Source organism: Hypanus sabinus, chromosome 5 (genome assembly GCF_030144855.1).
Source record: "Hypanus sabinus isolate sHypSab1 chromosome 5, sHypSab1.hap1, whole genome shotgun sequence".
NCBI classification, from domain to species: Eukaryota; Metazoa; Chordata; class Chondrichthyes; order Myliobatiformes; family Dasyatidae; genus Hypanus; species Hypanus sabinus.
The window spans coordinates 103,366,920-103,390,576 of record NC_082710.1 but is presented as its reverse complement, the minus strand read 5'-3'; the positions used below and the strand labels follow the sequence as shown (position 1 = coordinate 103,390,576).

At 36.7% G+C, this 23,657-nt stretch overlaps 1 protein-coding gene across 5 annotated transcripts in view; it reads right to left on the bottom strand.

Moving 5' to 3' along the window:
• Positions 1-23,657, bottom strand: part of LOC132394301 (methyl-CpG-binding domain protein 5-like) — a 225,133-nt gene that overhangs the window by 59,214 nt on the left and 142,262 nt on the right. For 4 of the 5 annotated variants that reach the window (XM_059970267.1, XM_059970266.1, XM_059970264.1 and 1 more), the window contains 4 exons: positions 20,966-21,146; positions 16,285-18,384; positions 15,024-15,095; positions 2,730-3,725 (listed from right to left, as the gene is read on the bottom strand). In XM_059970267.1, the coding sequence (XP_059826250.1) occupies positions 2,730-3,725; positions 15,024-15,095; positions 16,285-18,384; positions 20,966-21,146 (3,349 nt within the window). The remainder of the gene's footprint in view (positions 1-2,729; positions 3,726-15,023; positions 15,096-16,284; positions 18,385-20,965; positions 21,147-23,657) is intronic. The other variant, XM_059970268.1, reaches the window with a different exon arrangement.

Below are 23,657 nucleotides of genomic sequence, written 5' to 3'. Positions count from 1 at the left end.
AAACCCAATTAACCCTAACCTAATCACAGGAAAATTTACAATGACGAATTAACCTATTAAGATATTTGGACTGTGGAGGAAATTGGAGCAAATAGTTTGCTATATTAATCCACAAACAGATTTAAAGTATACTCATTGATGTATATTGTACTGTAGAAAATAATAATTTTTTATTGCTAAATTCAATACATTACAACACCAATTCAGCAAGTTTTAAATGATTGAGGGACAAGTTTCCATGTTTAAAAAGCAAAGCTGCAGCAGACAAAAAAAAATCAGTTTACTTCCATGGTTGGTTTAACTGTTTGGATTTGTTGTCAATTATTTTTCTTGCTGCAGAACAAATAATATTTACAGCTCTTTGCTAGCCATGGTAATGGCAGTACACATGTTTAAGAAAAATAGGTTGGAAGCAAAACAGAACATATCACCACATAATTTTAAAACAGTCATCAATGAGAAGACATCAGTGCATTTTGCCAGGAAAGCAAAACCTGAGGCAATATGACTATGGATGAAAATTTAATACATTTTCATTAATCAAGGTCCTATAGTCAATAAGTGCTGCAAGAGGAAGTGGTTTTTGAAAAAAAAATCTAAAATATATGTTTGAGAACAAGCAGATATCCATTATACTCCTCTAATAAACACTTACAATACATTACTAACATTTACAGTACTGTGTAAAAGTCTTAGGCACCTTAGATTTTTTAAAATATGGTTTCAAATGGTATGCTCTCCAGAGCCCTGATCTTAATATCATTGAGGCTGCCTGGGATTACCTGGAAAGACAGAAGCAAGTGAGACAGCCAAAGACTGCAGAACCATGCCCAGTTCTGCAAGATGCCTGGAGCAACCTACCAACTGATATTCTTATATATCTGCATGACAGTGCACCTAAGAGAATTGTTGCATTTTTAAAGACAAAGGGTGGTCAAACCATACACTGCTTTGATTTAGCTTTTTTTAAACCATTCACTGTACTTTAGAGTAAAAGTTTTTGACATTTAGGAACTTAACTTTTATCATCTTTGACAGCATCTTCGCTTTACATAATTTTATTTACATGTGCCTAATACTTTGGTATAGTACTGTAGGTAGCCAAAGCAGTACAACAAATCCCTTTTACTCGTACAATAATTCTGACTTCAAATTGTTTGGATAGTGCATTAAGATCATCAAAATGTTTTGGATCATAAAATGAAAGCTACATTATTTAACACATTCGAAAGACAGTGTGCTTTTAAATTTGAGAGTGTTGCCACTTGCATATTATTTCAAAAACTCAATTACATTTCAGTTTTGTTAAGTACAGACACAAGGGCAGATGTTAGAAAGGCTTTTGTTAACTATATTTCAAGGGAAAACATTAGCTGAAAACTAAATAAGTCAAAAGTTCTATTTATCACTCATGGCAATTCATTGAAAAGCAGATGCATATTAGACCAAAAATAAATTTCTTGAAAATGCCAAGTCCCTCTGTTCTTTACCTTAACTCATAATTTTGTGTCCAAGTAACAGTGAGGTTCATCATTGAGCAAATGCTACAGCTAACTGGGTGAAAAACTATGTGAAGTAAACATGGAGATCCAGTGTTTGTCACTGAGATACCATACAGTGTGTGAGAAAATGACAACAATTAGTTTAGCTAACTTCTAATGTATATTGAGTAATACAAGGTCTACGTTTGTCACATCTACACCTAGTCGGAAAAGCAGCAAGGTTCAAACATATATAATTAAATCAGAATAGTCATTAAGTTATTTTAATGATCTCACTGTTAAATCCTCCCAATTTACACCTAATGTGGTGTAGCATTTCTTAAGGTTAAAATATGATATTTAGCATTAACCCCTGCTTATTTTCATGCTTATTTCAGTCTTTATTAATATCACATTGAAATTATTTTAATTTTTATTGTCTTGCCTTGTGCTAGCTATTTTGGAACCCATTACTCTGACTGTCTGAGGATATCCAACTACTGTTCTTGGTCACTCAGATGCTATATACCCTATTTCACTTGCCACAATTTCCTGCTCTCAAATCAGTAGTTCTCAGTGCAAAATAGCTGTTGAAATTAAACAGACTAAGTAATGCCAGTTTCCATAATTCATTCAGAGAGTAAACAATGTCTCCTCATATCCTGAACCAAAAGCTTTTTATTTTATATTTCGTGACACTAAATATGTTGCACACTACCTTCATGGGTCAATCCAGGTGATTCAGTTTTATTGAAATAAATCTCATCTTTACATGTGATTCAATATTAATTTCACCCCAAATTAAATTTGCCAGGAACTCTGCATATAAAATTTGGAGATGGCAGTAGAAGTACCTGAAAAATAAGTAAATGGAGCTTCCCAAAACAACTACATTTTCCATTCATTTCTCAGTATACCAGGTATCAGAAGGGGAAACTTGCTGACCAAAATATTAATCCATCGTCCATGGACTTCCTTATGTAAATAGGGAGAAAAATTTACATTGCAGTCTATTACACATGTACCAACTGCTTTTCTGTGAAGTTGAAATGTTAAAAAATGGAGTATCTCAACAAATACATTTCAAAATGTAGGTGGAGGAATTTTTCTGAGCAATACATTTCTTTCAATACTCTCAAAAATTTTCAAGGAATATTTTAAACAGGGAGCAAAATTTACATTGCAGAAATGTCTCTTGCATTAACACAATTAAATAATGTATTAATCACTTGCCAATTCAAAACTTACCAAGAAGGTTGGCTCCTAGCAAAGGGAGGTGTGGTAGCAAGGAGTTGTTCAATTTTGTAGGTCCTGTTGCATGCCCAGCAGCTGAAATAGGTAGCAACGATTCTGCCATTGACATGACTGCTGTCCCACCCAGAGTTGAGACAGCAAGTGCTGCTACTGATGATGTGGTAGTGGTAGTGGTTGCTTGGGATGAGGTTGCTATGGAAACCTCAGAATGATTAGTACCATGGTCCAAAGGAGAGTGCAGAACACTTCTCAACAGATGGGGATTCAGGGCCATTAGTCCCGGGGCTGCTGTGACAGCTGGGAGGAGGAGCGGGTTTGTAGTAGTGTCATTGCTTGAAAGGCTTGGTAAAGGGTTCCCCAGAGGGTTTGTCAAAAGGGTTTCTGGTCTGTTACTAACTAATTGATTGCTATGTAAATGATCTGGCATGGTTTGGATCTGTGTCACTGAAGGTGAAGGGTGGCTTTGTTGCTGTAATAAATCTGGGAGAGTCAAGTTAAAAGATGTAAGGGGTAGCATTGTAGTCTGTGTCTGGTTTTGAAACAATGTTGCCAAAAGTTGAACAGGTTGCAAAGTCTGTCCAGCCAAATCACTGGGAAGCAAAGTCAAAGCTGCATTTAAATTTGGGTTCAGAATTCCCAAAGGGTTAACAGAGACTTCTCCCTTGCCATCTCCGGATGTAGGTAACATGTTCAACATATTCTGGTTCAGGAGCTGTTGCTGGTTCATTGTTAGAGGAATGGACAGAGAGCCAAGGAGATTTGGGTTAACAGGATGTGTATGATTGCTACTTGTAGGGACAGCATGTCCAAACTGAAAAGCCTGGTTCTGACCAATGATGGGAAGTGTGCCCCCCATGGGGACCTGACTATGCAATGCATTTCCAGCTGCTGTTGTAACTATAACTCCATCTTGCAGAACGGATGTTGTCTTGGTAATGGCAAGTTGGTTGGTGCCAGCAATGGCCATGGATGCTGACTGGCCAGAACTACCTGAAACCCACAGACAGGTTAAAGATGAGCAAAATATCTTAATTTGTTGTTTTAACATTTACAGCGAATGCAGTTCACTACTTATTTTTACATTAACAATTCAACACGGGAATTAAGATTGCACAGAGATTTGACTATCCATTTCTCAAATGATTTCAAAGGGAGAACTGTCACAATGGTTAGCTCTTCATTTTGTCTGTTAAAACTTGGGCATATCAAATTCATTCTAAAAACATTTAAATCTAATAAGCTGTGAACAAAAGACTATTAAATACCACAATGACAAAAAAAGGTTTCACTCACAATAAATGTAGGAATACAAGACATCCAAATTCAAATCAACAGTATAGTCAAAACAGAATGATTAACAGCGATTAGAACTTATAGAACCAAAACATGTTTTTAAAAATGAAACACACACAAAATACTACAGGAACTCAGCAGGCCAGGCAGTATCTATGGAAAAAAGTACAGTTGACCTTTCGGGCTGAGACAGTTGACTGTATTTCCCCCCCCATAGATGCTGCCTGGCCTGCTGAGTTCCTGCAGCATTTTGTGTGTGTTGCTTGGATTTCCAGCATCTGTAGATTTTCTCTTCATGTTTTTAAAAATGAAAGCAGGTTCCAAAGTAAATTTGAGATGAAATAATGTCAAAAATCTTGAAAGCAGCTAATTTTTTGTGTGGTCAATTCTTCATATTGGCTTTAAATGATTTTTTTTGTATTTCAGTTGACCAATTTACATTTTTTAAATGTTAAGCTGCTGTTAATTGCTGTTAAGTTGTTGCATTGCTGTTAATCGTTTCCATTATAATCTACCCGAAACACACAAGACAAAAATAAGTTATTCCTGAAATTTGTACTTGAAGATAAAAGTGAAATTAAAGTCACTGATATTCTGAGCTGCTTTTGGAAGTCTGTTCATTACACTACTTCACTACAATGGGGAAAATGGCAATGCATTAATACAAACATTTGACAAATATTTAAGTGGATCTATAGATGGATTTGCCATTGGTCAAAGTCAAACACAACTCAAGTTTTGGCATCATGTTGAATGTTTGCATTAAGTATAATGAGGGTGGCCAATGGTCAGATCTTTTTCTCCTTGGCTTCTTGAAGGTTCTATCAATATTTTGGAGCAGAAGAAGAATAATTCACCTGGGAACTAAATTATGTGCATTTGCCTAAATTATTGGCAAACAAAACTTCACACAAAATACTAAAACTTCCTTTTCAAAGGAACCAAGAATTCTGATGGTTTAAAAAAGATTGTACATGTAACCAGCCAGAGCAGTAAAATGTTATCAGCATCAATTTGATGATTCAACACAACTTCAACTGCAGTAATATTACACAAAGTCACTGCAAAAATCTTTTCATTTAAATCAACATTATGGCACTTAAAACAGTTTAACTGAATAATTTAAAGGATTTGATTAATAACAATTTATGACAATCAGCTTCAAGTTCTTCAGTTGTATATGCACTTCATATTTTAATTGCTAGAATAATTTAAAGCACATCTAAAGTAACCCAGTTGGAATATTAAGAATAAGCTTTTACTTTCAACTAGGAAAAAGCATAGTTTGAATCTTCATAAGGACTGGCAAATTATATACACCAAAATCTCTGATCTACTACACATGGAAAACATACTCAAGAAATTCAGTGCTACAAGCTTCCCCAATTAAGTAACACTTGTGTTGCAAGTTTCCCCAATTAAGTTACACATATGATGGATCTTACGTTTTAACTTACAATGACAAATCTGCAGCATCAACTAAAATAAATGGTTTTGAAAATACCCAAGCAATCAGATACCAATACTTATTGGCCTAATGTTTTTTTTTCCCTGGTTATTTGAAGGCAAATTGCCAATTATATTTTTCACAATGCTATAACACTAGGATAAAATTCATTACATTAATGGGATGAAATCCAAATGCTTATTCCATAATTCCATTTTTAAAAAAATCAGTAACTGTCACAATATCTGAATGTTGTATACCTTTTACACACAGAAAAAATATAGTATTTCCTAAGTAAAAACTGAAAAGTGATTTATTGAAATTACCACAAAACTTTCCTACAAACAAAAAACCTAATGACAGTTTGAACACAATGGTCTGGCTGTTTATAATGCAGAGATACACATCGTCTCCAGGGGCTACACAATGCAAACTAGTAAGGCTTAACAGAATGGATAGGAATAAATCACAATTGAGATCAATTACAAATCACATACAAATCACTAATACACAGATCAGTTCACCCCAGATCACATGTTTCTGAATGGCTTTGCATTTGAATTAACATTAAGCTTTAATAACCGCTTTAATAACCACTTGAGACTCTACTCTTGAGGGAAATTCCGTTCCTTTCAGAAAGCTCACAACTTTAACTTGTGAATCAGTTGCTGAAATAGGAAATTCAAGAGTTTCTGCGGATGCTGGAAATCCAGAGTAGCACACACAAAATGCTAGCAGAACTCAGCAGGTCAGGCAGTATCTATGGATACAAATAAAAAGTCAACATTTCCAGCTGAGACCCTTTATCAGGACTGGAAAAAAGGGGGAAGGAGCCAGAATAAGGTGGTGGGGGGAGGGAGAAGACAAGCTGGAATGTGGTAGGTGAAGCCAGATGGAAAGGGGATGAAGTAAGAAGATGGGAGATGATAAATTGAGGGTTGGAGAAGAAGAAATCTGATAGGAGAGGGGGAGATGATAGGCAGGAGAGTAGTAGTAGTAAGAGGCCACAGTAGGGAATAGAAGAGGGAAGGAAGGGGAGGGGGAATTACCAGAAGTTGGAGAAATCAATGTTCATGCCATCAGTTTGGAGGCCACCAAGATGGTATATGAGGTGTTGTTTCTTCAACCTGAGAGTGACCTCAATGGCAGATGAGGCGGCTATGGACTAGCATGTCAGAATGGGAATGGGGATAGGAATTGAAATAGTGTGCCAACAGGAAATTCCGCTTTTTGCAGATGGAGCTGACCGAGATGCACAACAAGCTGTTCCCCAATCTACTTCATGTCTCACCAGTATAGAAGAGACCGCATCGGAAGTATTCGATACAGCAGACAACCCCAACAGATTCACAGATGAAGAATTGCCTCACCTGGAAGGACTGTTTGGGGCCCTCAATGGAGGTGAGGGTGGTGGTGTATGGGCAGGTGCACGGCCTCCGCTGCTTGCAGGGAGGGTCGAATGGATAAATAAATCATGCTTGCATAATTCCTGTGGAAGGCGGAGAGGGGAGTTAAGGATGTGTTTCGTGGTAGGTCACGTTGACGGAGTTGCAGGGAATGACATGTTAGATGCGGAGATTCATGAAATGATAGGAAAGAACAAGAGGAACTCTATCCCTGTTAAAAGGTGGAACGATGGGTTAGTGTGGATGTCCAGGAATTGGAGATGTGTGAGAGGGCAGCATTAATGGTAGAGAAAGAAAAACCCCATTCTATGAAGGGGATGGCCTTTTTACAGGAGACATGGTGAGAAGAATGATGGAGACAGATCAAGAAAGGAGAGAGAGGTGTCAGAAATGGATCAAGTGAATGTAAGGGTAGGGTGGAAGTTGGAGGTAAAGTTGATTGAATTGATGAGCTCAACATGGGTGTACGAAGCAGCACCAATGCAGTTGTCAATGTAGTACAGGAAGAGTTGGTGAGTATTACTAGGGAAAGCTTGGAATATGGATTGATCTACATAGGCAACAAAAAGGAAGTCATTGCTGGGACCTATGCAGGTGCCCCTGACTGCATGCACCTCAAGCCTGAAGTAAATGGGAGGTCCCAAAAGAGAGACTATTGAGGGTGAGGTCCAGTACCACCAGACACAGGAGGGTGGTAGTAGAGGGAATTAGGTGTGTCTCTTGAAATGGAATCTCTTTGAAAATGGACATAGTTGGGTAATTTAAAGGGGTGTTTTCAAATAAACACTGTAATTAATATTATACATAAATTTATAATAGCATTTGTTAGGGCACTACAAAGGAAAATTAAACAATTGCATTTATTCAAAAGTAGCAAGGATTTGATGTTTGAAAACAGGAAGCCTAGAAAAGTGGTTAGTAAATATTTTTCCCACCTAGAATAGATATATCATACTTCACATATTTTGTCCTTCTCAAAACGTGCCCCAATTTAGATTACCTGTATGTTGCAACTTCAAAATTTCCAGACAATGAGTTGCAGATCACTTGAAAGACTGCTTAATCTTCATACGCAGTAGTTATCAAATCAAATTTAATGCAAAGAAAGAGAATACATTTTTGGAGATGGCAAGGGAGAAAATAAAATGTACAGCGAATGATCATAAAGAGTACAGAGGAACAAAAATTGAAGTTGAGATGACATGCTATTAAGACCATAAGACATCAACAGAATTAGACCACGTTGTGCCATTTTAATTATCCCTTTCAACCCCATTCCCCTGCCTTCTCCCCATAACCTCTGATGCCCTTTTTAATCAAAAGCCATCAACCACCGCTTTAAGTATATTCAATGTCTTGGTCTCTACAGCAGTCCAAGGTGACGAATTACACAGGTTTACCATCCTCTGGCTAAAATAAATCCCTACACTCCACTAAGAAACATTCTCTTCATGTCCACTCTACCCAAGCCTTTCAATATTTGATAAAGTGGGGGGGGAATTACATTGAAACCTCATTCTTCTAAATTCCAGTCAGTGCAGACCCAGAGAATCAGCAGACTATCAAATGCTCCTCATATTTTCCCAGAGATATCCTGGTGAACCTTCTCTGGATACTCTCCAATGCAAGTACATTCCTTCTTAAATAAGAGGCCTAAAACTATTCACTGTATTTCAAGTATGGTCAGACCAATGCCATGTAAAGCCTCAGAATTACACCCTTGCATTACCTTGTTAGCATTCTAGTCCTCTCAAAATGAATGTTAACATTGCATTTGTCTTCCTTACCATGGATACAAGCTGTAAGTTAATCTTTAGAGAATTTTGCACAAGGAATTCCAAGTCCTTTTGCATTGAATTCTGCATTGTCTCATTTAAAAAATAGTCTGACTTTATTCCTTCTACCAATGTGCATGGCCATAGACTTCCCTCCAAAGGATTCCATCTGTCACTATTCTCCCCATTCTCCTAATCTAAGCAACTCCTCCAGCAGATTCCCTGCTTCTTCTACACTACCTGCACCTCCACCTATCTTTGCATCCTCTGAAAACTTGGTCACCAAGTCATCAATTGTCAACCAAATTAGTGAACATGGAAAGTAATATTCCCAACATCAGTTCATGTGGAAAACCACTCATCAGTGGCAGGAGCCCAGAAAAGTTCCCTTTATTCCACTCAGTCTCTTGCCAGTCAGTCAATCTTCTATTCATGCTAGAATCATTTCTGCAATACCTTGGGTTCTTATCCTGATTATTAGTCTCATGTGAGGCACCTTGTTAAAGGTCTTCTGAAAATCCAAGTAAACAATATCTACTGACTCTCCTTTGACTATCTTACCTGTTATTTCTTCAAAGAATTCCAACAGATTTATCAGGCAAGATTTTCCCTTAAGGAAACAATGCTGAACTCAGCCTATTTTATCATGATCTTCCAAATACCCTGAAACCTCATTCTTAATTATGGACTCCAACATCTTCCCAACCACTGAAGTCAGCCTAACTGGCCTATAATTTCCTGTCTTTTACTTCCCTTCCTTCTTGAAGAGAGGCGTGACATTTGCAATTTTCCAGTTCTCCGGAACTATTCCAGAATCTGTTTCTTTAAAGATCATTACTAATACAAACACAATCTTTTCAGTTACATCTTTTTGAACCCTGGTACAGGTGATTTAGCTGCCTTCAAACCTTTCAGTTTCCCTAGTACCTTCTCCTTAGTAATGGTGACTACAATCACTTCTGCTCCCTAATTTCCTAATTAACACTCTAATTTCCAGAATACTGCTGGGGCCTTCTACAGTGAAGACTAACAGAAAATACTTAGAGTTCGCCTGCCAATTCTTAGTCCTCCATTACTACCTCTCTCAGATCATTTTCCAGCAGTTCTTTATCCACTCATGCCTTTCTTTTACTCTTTATATATCTAAAAAAAACACCTTTGATATCACTTATATTATTGGCTAGCTTAATTTCCTATTTCATCACATTACTCCTTATTGCTTTGAATTATAATTTATTATATTTGAATACATGTTGACCTACATTTTTATAAATAGTTTGGAATACAGAGCACTGAACAAATACAAATCACCAGTTAATGTGTTGTCAGGAAATAATGCTTATTCTTGACGTCTCACTTTGGAAGATTGTAGGCATGAGTTTGCTGAAAGGCTGTGGTTACAAAAAGGAAATATTATGGAAATTGAATTCAGGAGAATTTTGGGACTATCTGGTGGAGATGTTCAAAGATGTGAAGGTCTGTTTAGAATCAGAAGATATTTTTAGTTGGTGAGTTGTTCATTAGGTCATTAAGAATGAAATTAACTTGTTAACAAAGTGAAGCTATATCATACTATTTACTATATGATGGAAATTAAATTATAATAGCTTTTACTTGAACAAAAACTTTCATGTTAAACAGCATATAAAAGGACAATATTCAGAAACCTGGAATATGTGCCGTTAGCTAAAATACCTTTAATTGTGCTGCAAAATTTTATAATTTCATGATAATTCCAAGATGAATATCATGAGAATATTACTGTATTCTTCAGTTTATCACACAGTCTTGTGTGTAAAATTTACTGAAGGGAAGATTTAAGACCAAATTGGATGGTAATTTGTGAGTCAGATATACCTTGAAAAAATGGAGCTGTTCAGGAAATTTCATTGTCTCTCTGGTTCAGCAAAGATTATTGAAAAATAAACATGATTGAATCGGAGCAATACGCACAGAATGCTGGAGGATCTCAGCAGCTCAGGCAGCATCAATGGAGAGGAATAAACTGTCAACATTATGGGCTAATACCCTGGATTGGAAAGGAAGGGTGAAAAAGCCAGAATAAGGTGGTGGGGGTGGGGAAGGAGAACAAGTTAGCAAGTGATAGATGACCAGACTCTCAAACCCCTCCCCCATTCCTCTTTGTATTTCCCTTTTGCCCCTTCTATAAGTGCCTCATTCTAGGACCCATCCTCCTTCCCATTCTCCCATGGATCATTGTCCTCTCCTATAAAATTGCTACTTTGATGGTATTCTGACTTCTCTCACCTGGGTATAAATAGGTGGGTGAGGAGGGAGAAATGAAATAAGAAGCTGGGAATGGATAGGTTTAAGAGGCAAAAGGCTGAAGTAATAATTTGATAGGAAGGACAAAGGTCCATGGGAAGGAGGAGGAGTGCTAGAGAGAGGTACAGATAGGTGAGAAGGGGCAAGAGGGAAATGGAAAAACAGGGAGGGGTTTGTGGGTCTGGTTGAGCTAATGGCGAAAGAGTTAGATTACAGCAGTGATCATAGAGTTTGAGTGGTGAGAGAGTGTCCCACTGAACTCCCTAAGTGAAGATTTAAACTTCTTCAGGGCATGGCTCAAAGAGACTTTGCAGTGAAATAGCAGATCATAAACACATTATTCGATTGAATAGTAAAAGGTCTATTTCATACATTTAGGAGTTGATATTCCACTGCATCTTCATTTCAATGTAGTTCATGGAACAGAAGGATAAAGGGGAAGCAGAAATCCATTCAGCGCAAGATTAAATATGAAACACAAAATATCATCACTTTGCTTTTAGACAATTGATTCTTTATGTCCAAATACTGTCTCCAGTTACAGACTGGAACTCATTCCAGTTGCATATCTTAACAACAGATGAATAATCTGAGGTAATTAAAAATATCAGGAATTCAGAATGACCGTGTCCTGGGCAATGTCTATTTTATTTAGCCAGTCACAATATTTGTTTTCCCCAACTGTGAGTCACCTTAGGACATTTTGCTTTGTGATGAAGGCACCATAAAAATCAAACACAAGTTGCAAAATTTGTATATTTGAAACAAAACAGAACATTGACACTAGAGTCCCAAGAGGTTTGGTCACCAGCTTACACAGTATCAATACAGCTAGAATCAGGTGCAAAGTACATCTCTATTTATCAAATACTTTTAAATAGTTTATCATATACTGTAGAATCAGAACAATAGACCTAGGCAGATCTCCACATCAAACCAGCCAGACCTGAACAGTTTATTGAACTCACAGCATCACCAAAGGCTCCAAAATAACAGATCAATAACATTTAAACTTCATTACCATGTTCACATTTCTGAGGCACTGCCTTCAGCCAAAATGTGCCTGAAACCATCTTTTGATTTTTTAGCTATGTAAAAGCAATTTATTATTAGAATTATGTTTAAACTTCTTTTATTTATTTTATGACGCATTTTACTCAGTTAAATGGTTTTCATCTCTTATCGTTAGAGCGCTGTTTATTTATAACAGAAGAGACATTTTGTTGAGTCATACAATCATACAATTTTTTTTCTTAATTTTCTTTTATCCTGGATAACATTTTGCATCAAATGTTAGTGCTTCTAGTTCTCACACTGATCATTCTCATGGAAAGCACTGGTATACAATTCTAAGAAGCATTTCAGTGCATGGCTTAAGTAGGCCTTTTCCAAAAAAATGTTGATACAAGTATGTCAAATATGTACTGACAAAATTCACCTCATTAACAACTTTTCCTTTAATCACATTCCATTTTTACAGTTACTAGATAAACCATAGGCAAACAACTGCATGCATCAAATTCTAACCAAACAGCATAAGTGCAGAGAGGTTTTATGGTTTTCCGTCAACAGCCCATATTCAATAATATTTTACTAAAACGTTTAAACAAAAATGTCAATTTTGTAAGTACATGAGCACCTGCCTGGAAATATTACAATCATGGGCCACTGAATGCATCACAAACTTAAATCAATTAATTAATGATACAAAGTAAGTAGTGTACACATACATCACAAATTAGCTGTAGTCTAGACTAAACTTAAGGGTTATAATTCAGAATTGTAGTGATTCAGTTGACACATCATTAAGTGTAAAAACTAGTTAATTTTTCTTTTCTGAACTTATATATACAATTTTTTTCTAAATGTACAAATATGTTAACTATACAAAATAAAAGAGGTTATATACAAAAATAAAATAATATTTATATACACCTACATACTTTATTATAATTTTTTTTTCAAATTCTCCAGAGCAACAACTAATCCTATGATATTTCCGAATGTCATTATATTGAGCAACACAAATGGTATTATGGTAACAAGTGAGCACACACTTTCCTACATGTCGGCTAGTAATACAAAATGAAAACCATTACACAGAAGTGGAAATGCATCCAAAATCAAGTTACCTGCTCTACTAATGGAAGAAATGAATACAAAATATGAGGATTAAATTAGTCATTTTGAATGTGGAGCCATAAATGCATGGGATAAACAATAAAATTCTACTTTATGATTTTAAATAATTCTGTTTGCATTTAAGACTACGAAAATAGTTATTTAGAACTCTGTAAAGTTGTGGAATTATCAAAACAGCACATAATTTGGATATTTTCACTTGTGCTTTTCATACTCTTTAGCCTATTTTGGACCACAGACAGCATTCTTGAATCAAGTAGTAAATATAACAGCTTGATTAAACTTATGTGCTAACAAATTACTTCTGCTGTCACCATCTTAGCAAAATATTTAATTTGTGTAAGGGGGTTTATATCACACTTTGCTTGCACCAAAACTATTGTAAGCCACTTTCAACAGTTAATACATAACACTGAATATTGTTTACTGGAAGGAGAATTATATGCTAAAGTAGGGAACATATTACAAATTATATACAGCACTGCTGAAACAATATCCGGAGTACTGTGTACAGTCTTTGTCCCTCCATTTAAGAAAATATGCTAAACTATTTGTTGCAATTCAATATAGTACCATGAATTGGTGGGCTGTCTTTCAAGGTTAGAAAGGCTTTGTAGGTTTTATCTTCAGGAGTTTAAAAGGACAAGAGGAGACGGCTAAAACTTACAAAATCTTGAAGAATTTTCAAGTGGATGTGGAAAGGACAGTTTCATCTTGTGAGTGTACTTAGAAAGGGGTGGCAGAGAAGCCATTTTAGACAAAAAAAAAACAGTGATTTTTTTCCATAATATTATTAATTCTTCGAACTTTTTTTCTCCAAGGCAGCAGAAACAGGATCTGTGAATATTTCTGAAGTAGAGGTAGACTGACCCTTGTTAAGGGAGTATATGATTACTGCTGATCGGCAGGTATGCAGAGTTGATCTTGTTGAATGGTAGCATAGAATAAAGAGGCCATGTGGCCTACTCCTGTTCCCAATCCACCTGTAACTTTTGATATGCATTTTCTCATAGAATCCTGAATAACCCTTAGTTTATGAAGTTTATGCTAACCTTAAGTAGAAAACATACTAGGACTGCATTTTGGCAGTCTTATGAAAAGCATTCTTCAAGCTTCCGCCTCCATATTACAATACAGCACCTGGAGAAAGATGTCAGACAGTAGTGCATCACATCTTAATGTACGTCATCCACACAGCTCACTGCAAAATAATCTTATACTTGATGAGGCAGGTGACACTCATTTGAACTCTAAAAAAGTAATTGATTTAGAATGACAATTGTCCACATTAATTTTCAAATAAGATACAAGATGGCCTTAGTTGACACAAACAAACCACTGGGTTGCATTTGTCAAAACTCAGCTCCGATTACCACTATGTCATTTTGTTTGAGCCATCAATCCTTCGCATGTATTGATGGATATAAAAAATAATCCAGGATTTTTAGTTACCGTTGTCACTTCTGTGCTTTTATCTTCTCCTGTGGTTTCATTGGGTCACAAAACTGTGTCAGATTACATTCTTCACTGAGATTCAGTTACCATTTTGAATGCTCATGTAAAGGAAGATGCAAATACTTGCAGAAAAAAATCCTTTCACATTCCCCACAAAACAAATTATTTTTAATGAGATTCTATTCCAAATTAAATCTAAGCTCTGGATAGGAAATGAAGATGTATGATGGTATCAAAACATTTTGAAGAGATTAATAGAAAATGCAAACATCAATTACAATGCCAAAGGTTCTTGAGATATTGATGAGACATGCAGCAAGCACATTTTCAACAAGTTACCTTCAATAACATTTTCACAGTTAGAATTTGATCTATATGGAGTACAATTTACTTTGTTTGAATTTTGTGTGGTCTATAATTATTTATTTGGTTTGTGTGATGGGGAAAGGTAAACAGGCCCAGTTCCTGCAGCACACAAGCATACCTCCTGAAAGGTTGACCAAGGAACAACGTTGTCGTCTGTGGAGCTGTCCATGGGATGGACCATCCTGCCCTCCTGACAGAGGATAGCATTGATGAGGGCAAGAAAATTGAGGAAAAAGTTGTTACAAGTTTAAAAACCAACATACACATAGCAAAAAACCAATGATAATAAGCACACAGATATAACACCATCCCCGCCACACTGTGGATTCTCTTCATTTATTGTCACACAGATGTAATTCAATTCGGCCAACACTGTATGCAGATTAAGAGTACATTGTTCTGTTCATTTTGATCAGCTTTGTTGCTGGTTTGAGCTGAAAATCTATGAGAATGAAATGCCGATTCCTGCAATTTTACTTGTCACTGTTTCTTTCTGCAGAGAAATACAACTAGTCTGCCTAAAATATGTCCCTCTAACAGTATTGCTTGAGACCAAATGCAGTTATAAAGGATGCACAACAATTACATCAAAATTCTTCGTACATAATCATTCTTTCTAGAAAGCATGGGTCAAACTAGTTAACAATTCAACTTGTGCTTCGTAAAGTCTCGAAAATATTCAGCTTCTATAAAGACCATGAGCATTTTTGCTTCATCCTCTCCCCTTCACAAGCAAAATGGATAGAAAACAAATAGATGATACTTTGTTAAACACTCAGTTTCAAAGAACATATGAATAAAAAGAAATACATTAATTTAAATGAAAAGGGTGTAGTGAATCAAGAGTTCGATTGAAACACATGCTTGTTTTCATTTCTTTTCCTATTCAAAAATTCACATTAGCAAAAGTGAAAATGATCTTCATAAGGATTCAAACAAATTAAAGCTTAGCAAATATTGGTTAAGTTTTTATTCATCATACACCAAACATATAGTCACATGAAATGAAAAATGAATGTGTTATGATTAAAAGAAAATTAAATGAATGAATGAAACCATTAAAGCATGAGCCATATTAGAACTCTGCAGTTTAATCTTGAACATCTAAAATAATATAGAAGTAAATATATACTTCCCGCTCAAGCTATTTAGCTACATGTATCTGTGTCAGTGAGATGATTGCATCTGTAAGTTATTTGCAATTTACATAATAGCACTTGGTAAATATCCGAGGAACCTTGTCATATAGAAAACATTTCAATCCTTGAACCAAAAATGATAAACGTGTCAAAACATGTGCCCAGAGTTGAAGTTTGTGACAAAATTTGATAATAAAGGTCTAATAAAACAAAATTCAACAGATTAGTGTAAAACCATACCTGTGTCAGCACTGGTTTGGCTACAAATGCCACTACTGTTTGGTACCATTACTGCTGAAGAGGCTGCAATTCTTGAATGATGGTTGGAATGCAAACTATTTCCCAAAGTCATTCCAGATTGATGAAGAAGCCCACAATTGCCACCATCATGGGGCTGTCCGACTAACCCAACAAATTGATTGTTTAGGCCCTGACAACTGTGGATTAAATTACTATTTGTATTCTGGCAAGGAATACTTTCCCCTCTCGTTAAATTTTGAGCTGATAGGTTATGAATGGAACCTGAGTTCAGACTGGTATTTGAAAAGTTATGTTGGTTGGATGAACACGGAATACCTGTAGTGGAACCACCACAACTAGCACTGCTATTGCCACTTATTTGAGAACTCTGTGAACTCATAGACTGAAGTAACTGAGACATGGTGTTATTCATAGACACAGATGAATTCTGTCCTTGTTTCCTTAGAGAGTCGATCACAGACTTTGGAACTCCTGAGCTGCTCATCTGAGACTGTTTCAGCATACTCAATACTGTAGGGGTAGCTTGCTTCCGCTTTCTTAAAGGGTCCTTTTGCTGTGCCATTAATTTGTCTCTCAGTGCTGCACGTCCACTTTGACCTTCATTAACTGAAAGCAGCATATTTGTAGTTGGTGGAAACATGGTATTTAAAGTGCTGTGTCCTTCACTATTGCCACCACTGCTAACTCCACCACTACTGCTACTACCAGACAGTTTGTTTTGATTAGCTAGCTGTGCTTTGGCTGCTGCTGAAAGTAAACTGCTTGCTGGAAAGGAGGCAGCATTATGCTGGTTCAAAATTTGATTCAAGGGCATACCTAGCAAACCAGGCTGACCTTTTTGTTGTTGTTGTACACTTCCAACAGAGACAGATGGAAATAAAGGGTTATTTTGAGGATTTAAAACATTGTTCATTCCAACCAACAGTGGATTAGAAATATCTTTGTATTGATGAAGTAGTCCATCAGGCTTAGTAGATGGACTGGATGGCATAGATGGTCTTGGAGAACCCATGGATGACCTTGGCGATCTTGGAGGGACTTTTATTCCACTGCAGCTTGACTGGGGTCCTGCAGGTGGCATCATTAAGCTTCCATGATCAGAGGATGTGGATGATGACCGTGACCTTTGTGGAGATGCCTCAATTCTTCCCATTACAGGTCCAATCATATGTACTGGAGAGGTAACTGGAGCAGGAGACACAGATGTTGAAGTTGAATGTTGAACCCGTGGTACATGAGTTCCATGATTTACTGGGCCAGGCTTAACTGTTGGCAATGGTAGATTGCTTGGCAGAGGGACAACAGCAGGAGGCATGTTTACATTCATCATAGGTACCTGAGAGTGCATGGTTGTCTGGAAATTTGATGTATTTATAAGTACTGGATTAGGTTTACTTGGTATAGGATCAAGGATACCTAATGGATCTTTTTCTGAGGGCAATGGCTTTTTCTGGAGAGCACATGATGTTGGGGGTCCTTGGGGAGGTTTGTGAAACATAATTCGTGGCATATCCATATTTGATGAATAATTACAAGAGGGTTTTTTCATTACTGGACTTTTTGTAGTCATAGTCGGTGAAAGAGGTATAGAAGTCCTACCAGCCATTGCACAGGATGAGTGGGATGAAGAATTCTGTATCAGAACTGTAGGTGGGGAATGGGGAATTCTATTTACGTGAATAGGACTGGAGTTTGGCCCTGCATGAAAGCCTGGATTACTTCTTGTAAACACATCAGGACTTCCCATTGTATCAGTCCTGGGAGATATAGAACCATCTCCATAGATCTGTGATCCTGATGATGCTGGACTGGACAGACCACCATGACTTCCACGATATGGAGACTTTTGCCCTTGATCATTGCTACCCAGTCTTTGCCTAGAGTAACCATGAAGTTCTTGCTGGGGACTTCCACACAGGTCCTGTTGATAAAGCCGTGCTGCAGCATTTGGGCCCCCCATCAATTTAGGCAGAAATGTATTCTTATAGTCTGGCACTGCAGAATTTGTTATTACTTCTTGTGACTTATTTCTCATTGCTCTAGGAGTTGCAGCCCGTGATTGAACCATAGGTGCTCCACCTGGGGGGGGGGGGGGAAGAAAAGGCATAATCATGAGCAAAGAATAAGGTTGATCACTCTACTAAGGAAAAGGATTATAATTCTTCACTTTGCTGCTCCTACTTACCACCTAAATATTTACCTTACCTCACCGTGCCCATGTTAAAATTGAGCTAAAAATGGAAAATCTGGGTATACTGGGGTTTGGGGGAATTCAAAGAGAGAGGGGTTTGGTGGGAAAAGTTCAGAAATTGAAGGATGCTAAGAAAGGAAAACAGCCAGAAAATCACCAATAACTACTGGCTGATGAACTTGGTTGAGTCACAGGGTGTTATGAACAGCTGTCAAAGACAGGAGTGTGTGTGGCTGTGACAGCCTCCTGTCAATGTTACAGGATGTTCAAACAATTCATGACACGATAGACTTGGTTATAACATGAAGAACAATTAAAAAGAAGAAAACACACCACACAGTTTTGCTGAAATAACCAGAATGGGCCAATCGGTATTTGAAAAATTTTCACAAAAAAAAGTGAAAGTGGCTGTTAAATAATCCATTTGATGTAGGGAAATGAATGTACATATTAACATACAGCTTTAAAACAAAATTCCACTTTTGTTAACTTCAATAAATATTTTTTTCACATCTACGTTTATAACTCAAGGTTAGATAAATAAACTTGCACATAAAACAATACTCCAAAAATGCACAAGTTAAGATTTTAAATTAGCACAAGCATACTTCTCCAATTTTATCTACATTGACAGACTCTCGACTTAATAAAGCCCCAATCTACGCAGACATGATAAAAACAAGGAGTAGATTTTCCTGTATATCTATTGCCAACTGCACAGAATGCATTTTGTATTACCAGCTGCTGTATGTTGTCATAAACTCCTCATCAGTCAATGTGGCTACAATAGCTTAGTCATTATCCTGAACGTCACAAGTTCAAGTGCCAGAGGGGCAAATGGCAAAATAACAAAACTCCAGTAACCCTTGTATTTGCCATACGTAAGCACAATGGCCAATGAGTTGTTCTGAAAACCCTTCTGGCTCACTTATGTCCTTTAGAAGCAAACTGCTACCATGTTAAAAATCTGGCACTTCTGTGAATCCAATTATTAACTTCGGAGTTTAATTGCAATGCTGCAGGTCTAAGTATAAATAAGTATAAATGACAAAAACCAAATCAATGTTACTTGTACCCGAAGAACAAAAATTTAACCAAGGATTTAAATGTAAGTTGATACTGCCAGTACTGTAGAACAAATGAAAATTTAGTTTCTGTCCCTGTCAGGCAGCCCAGCAATTGAAGAATCAAAATTCTTAAACACAATTTGTACTAAAATATACCTGGAGTGAATTTAAGAAACTTAAACAAAAACAGAAAAAAGTTGGAAACACACAAGTACGAATAGTTTTAGTTATCTGCTGACACATTTCCAGATTTTTCTAAATTCTATTTTCTATCTTGTAATATTTTGCTCCACATAAAACTTAAAACCAATAGAACCTTCTACAGAATAAGACAAGTAATTGAAAACTAAACTCTGCATAATCATAGAAATAAAATCAGACAGCACAGAGAGGACCACACCACTTATTTGTGCCCTTTCTCACCAATCCCACTTCATTCTCCCCACATTGTAAGACCATAAGAGATAGGAGCAGAATTAGGCCATTTAGCCCATCATGTTTTCTTCACCATTCCTGCATGGTTAATTTACTATCCCAAAGAATATTCTTAAGAACTTGCTTTCATTCTACCATCCACATACACACAGTTAATTAATAACAGTCAATTAATCTACTATCTGATCAGCACATATTTGGGATATGGTAGGAAAATGAAGCACTCGAAAGAAAGACACACTTATAAGGAGAATGTGCAAACCCCATACAGGCAGTGCTAAAGATCAGGATGAACTTGGAGCTGAGGCAGCAGCTCTACTAGCTGCTACACAGAAATTAATAACAACAAACCATGGTTTTATGGTTACCTGATTCCCCCCCTCTTTTTAAAGGGTACTTATTTATCTGAACTCCCAAGTTCTGTGATGGGACTCAAATTTGTGTCTCTATATCAATGGCCCAAGCTACTAGTTACTCATCCAGCAACTTCACTGCCCACTAATTATTACACTCTACAATTTTTCTTCAATGTCAGTGGTCACTTATGTTAATAAAGACTCCTCTATCCATACTGAGACACAAAACAGTATTAGATACTGCCATCTACTCAGTTCCCAATAACATTGAATATAATCTGATATACCAGTTGTTGATTTTTTCCACTCATTCACTCATCCCATTTGAATAGCAGTTTAAATCATTGAACGTTTTATTTTAATTATCAGCTAACAACTGCATATGTTACTCAATTGAAAATGGTGTTTCACCATTGCAATTTTAAATTTCTACTGTGCTTCTAAGGAATCAGAATACTTTACTGCTAGTTACTAAAACATCAGACAAAGAATAAAAAACATTAAAGATTGCAAAAGTTAAAAAAAAGAGACTCTGCAACTTGCAAATAACACAAACCACAAACCACACTGAGTCCTAAACAGATTGAATATTTCAGTTTCTGAAGACTTACTTGTTCCACCACCTGGGCTTGTTAGAAGCAAGGAAGGATGTGGTGTCTCAATACTTTTATGTAGTGTAGCTACAGCAATGATTTTTCGCTTATGGATGCAAAGTTTTGTCAAATCTTCATCAGCTTTGACATCCTCTGCTGTTCTTTGCTTGACGGTTGCTCCAGGATCAAAAGTGAACACCTTAAATCAAGGCAAAACTTCTTTTATTACTTCACTGTTACAACATACACTTTGAATGTAGTGATATTGTCAGGGAAACGTAATTCATTACGGGGACTAGCACTTTCATACAAGTATATAAACACAATCACTCAACATATCGGCCCTTCACTCTGCTGTAGAGATGCATAATGAAATTGCTAATTTTTAAATATTCCAACAGATTCTTTCATCAATGTGCCTATCCAAGTCTCTTAAATGTCCCCAATGCTTCTACCTTCACTACCTTGGAGTGCATTCCATGCATTCACCGCTATGACATCCCCATATACTTTTCTCCAGTCACCTTTAAATTATGCCGTCTCATATTAATCATTGTCATCATGGTGGGGGGGGGGGGAGAGAGAGGGGGAGTGCTGGCTGCCCAACTTCTTTATACACCTCTATCATGCTCCTTCATTCTAAAGAATCCTAGTTCACTCAACATTTAACCATAAGACGTGCTCCTCATCCAGACAGCATTTTAGCAAATCTCCTCTGCACCCTCTCCAAATCTTCCACATTCTTCCAATAATGAGGTACAAGAACTGAACACAATATTCCAAGTGTGATCTAACCAGAGTTCTTTAGAACTGTAACATTACCTCGTGGCTTTTAAACTCAGTCCCCGAACTACTGAATGCTAACACACCATACACCTTCTTAATGACAATATAAAAATGCCCAGCAAATTAGAGGGATCTATTGAGGTGGACCCCAAGATATGTTTGTTCCTCCACACTGCTAAGAATCTTGCCTTTAACCTTCTACTCTGCCTTCAAGTTTGACCTTTCAAAGTGAAACATCTCAATTCTCCACTTCTCATTCCAGCTCTACATCCTATCAATGGCCTGCTGTAACCTATGACAATCTTCTAAACTTCATGTTGTCTGCAAACTTACTAATCCACCCTTCCTATTCCTCATTAAAATCATAAAGAGCAGGAGCCTCAGAACAGATCCCTATGGAACACCACTCATCACAAACCTCCAGGCAGAATATGCTCCATCTACAACCACACTCAAATCAGTTCCAAATCCACACTGCTAAGTTTCCCTCGATGGCGTGCCCCCTGACTTTTGGAATGCGCCTACTATGGGGAACCGCTTCAAAGAAAAAGACAAGGTCAGTGGAAATAATACAATGCTTGCAATGTAACTTTGTGGATGAAAATGAATTAAAAAAAAACTAAGACATTTTTGTATGATGCAACCTAATATCTGTTATAACTAATCTGTTCAATTTCAATAAAAAGCAGTATAAAAGTTCTCACTTTGTTTGATGTACAGTATCGATACAAAATGTTTGTTATTCAACCAGTTTAGCTTGGTGGTTGGATTATTTCTTAAGTAACTTAATAATAATTTCAAGATTGTCCATGAAATAAACTGAATTCAGTATTTCTGGTGGTTACTGTTAATTTAAAAAAAATAGCCTGTAGGGTTAAAGATAACACCAGAAAAACTATATTCATTGAATATCTCCATTTTTCTAATAAGCTAGATAATAGGGTGATTTCTAGAACTGCTATAGCCCTGGTGGTCTTGGCAAGATAGCTCAGGATTTAAAGCAAGCTTACCAACACAAGGTGAAAGCATCTCAAATATTAATAATTCCAGATAAATAAAGTGCAAATTGATATAGCTCTTCTTGGTGAATGAAGCAACTCCCTGGTGTAATGAAGAAAAACAAAACTGCTGATTTATACCCATCAGAATAACTGAGTAATGAGGTAAACTATCAACTAACACTTTTTTTTAAAAAACAAAAGAGGAAATGAAGTTGGTTGTTCTGCCTTCAATAGTGCAATAGAATCTTTACTGAAGCTGACATTTGGACTGCTGCACACAAAAACAACTTTTCAACATATCATTAAAATATTATTCAAAACATTATTTCTTACCTCAAAAGGACCAAGGAAAAGAGCTTGCAAAGAAAGAGGAATCTACAAGCAGTTAGAATTTTAGTCTGGCTGAATCAATTCCAGCCAGTAATCCTTAGATTTAACATTAAGTGAATTACTGAGAAAATTCACTAAGCCATAAGGAAGCAGACTATCTTGTGCAGGACTACGTCTATTCATCACTAAAGCTTGGCCCTGGAGCCTTGATTGTAAAGGCCCTTCTAAATCCTCCAAACAAGAAATCACTTCTCTGCACTAGGTAGCATTAGAAATTCCAGCTTCAAATAATCAATGCCTTCATTTGCAAAGCTCTTTCTATAATTATTTATCTTTCAATAGTGTATCACAGCATTATGCCAGTCCTATTCTGAATTTTCTTCCATGCCTATAGCTGAGTTATGCCATGTTTAAAAAGGTTGGGGTCCATTGCATATATTCTACTGACTTCCTTGGCTGAGGCACTTAACATTCACAGACTCCAACTACCTCGCTCATCTCTTACTTCCAGTATATTCAACTCAATGAAACATTCTATATCAATATTTTCTCATCACCGTTGATCTGAAAAGATTTGTGGCACTATTACTTAC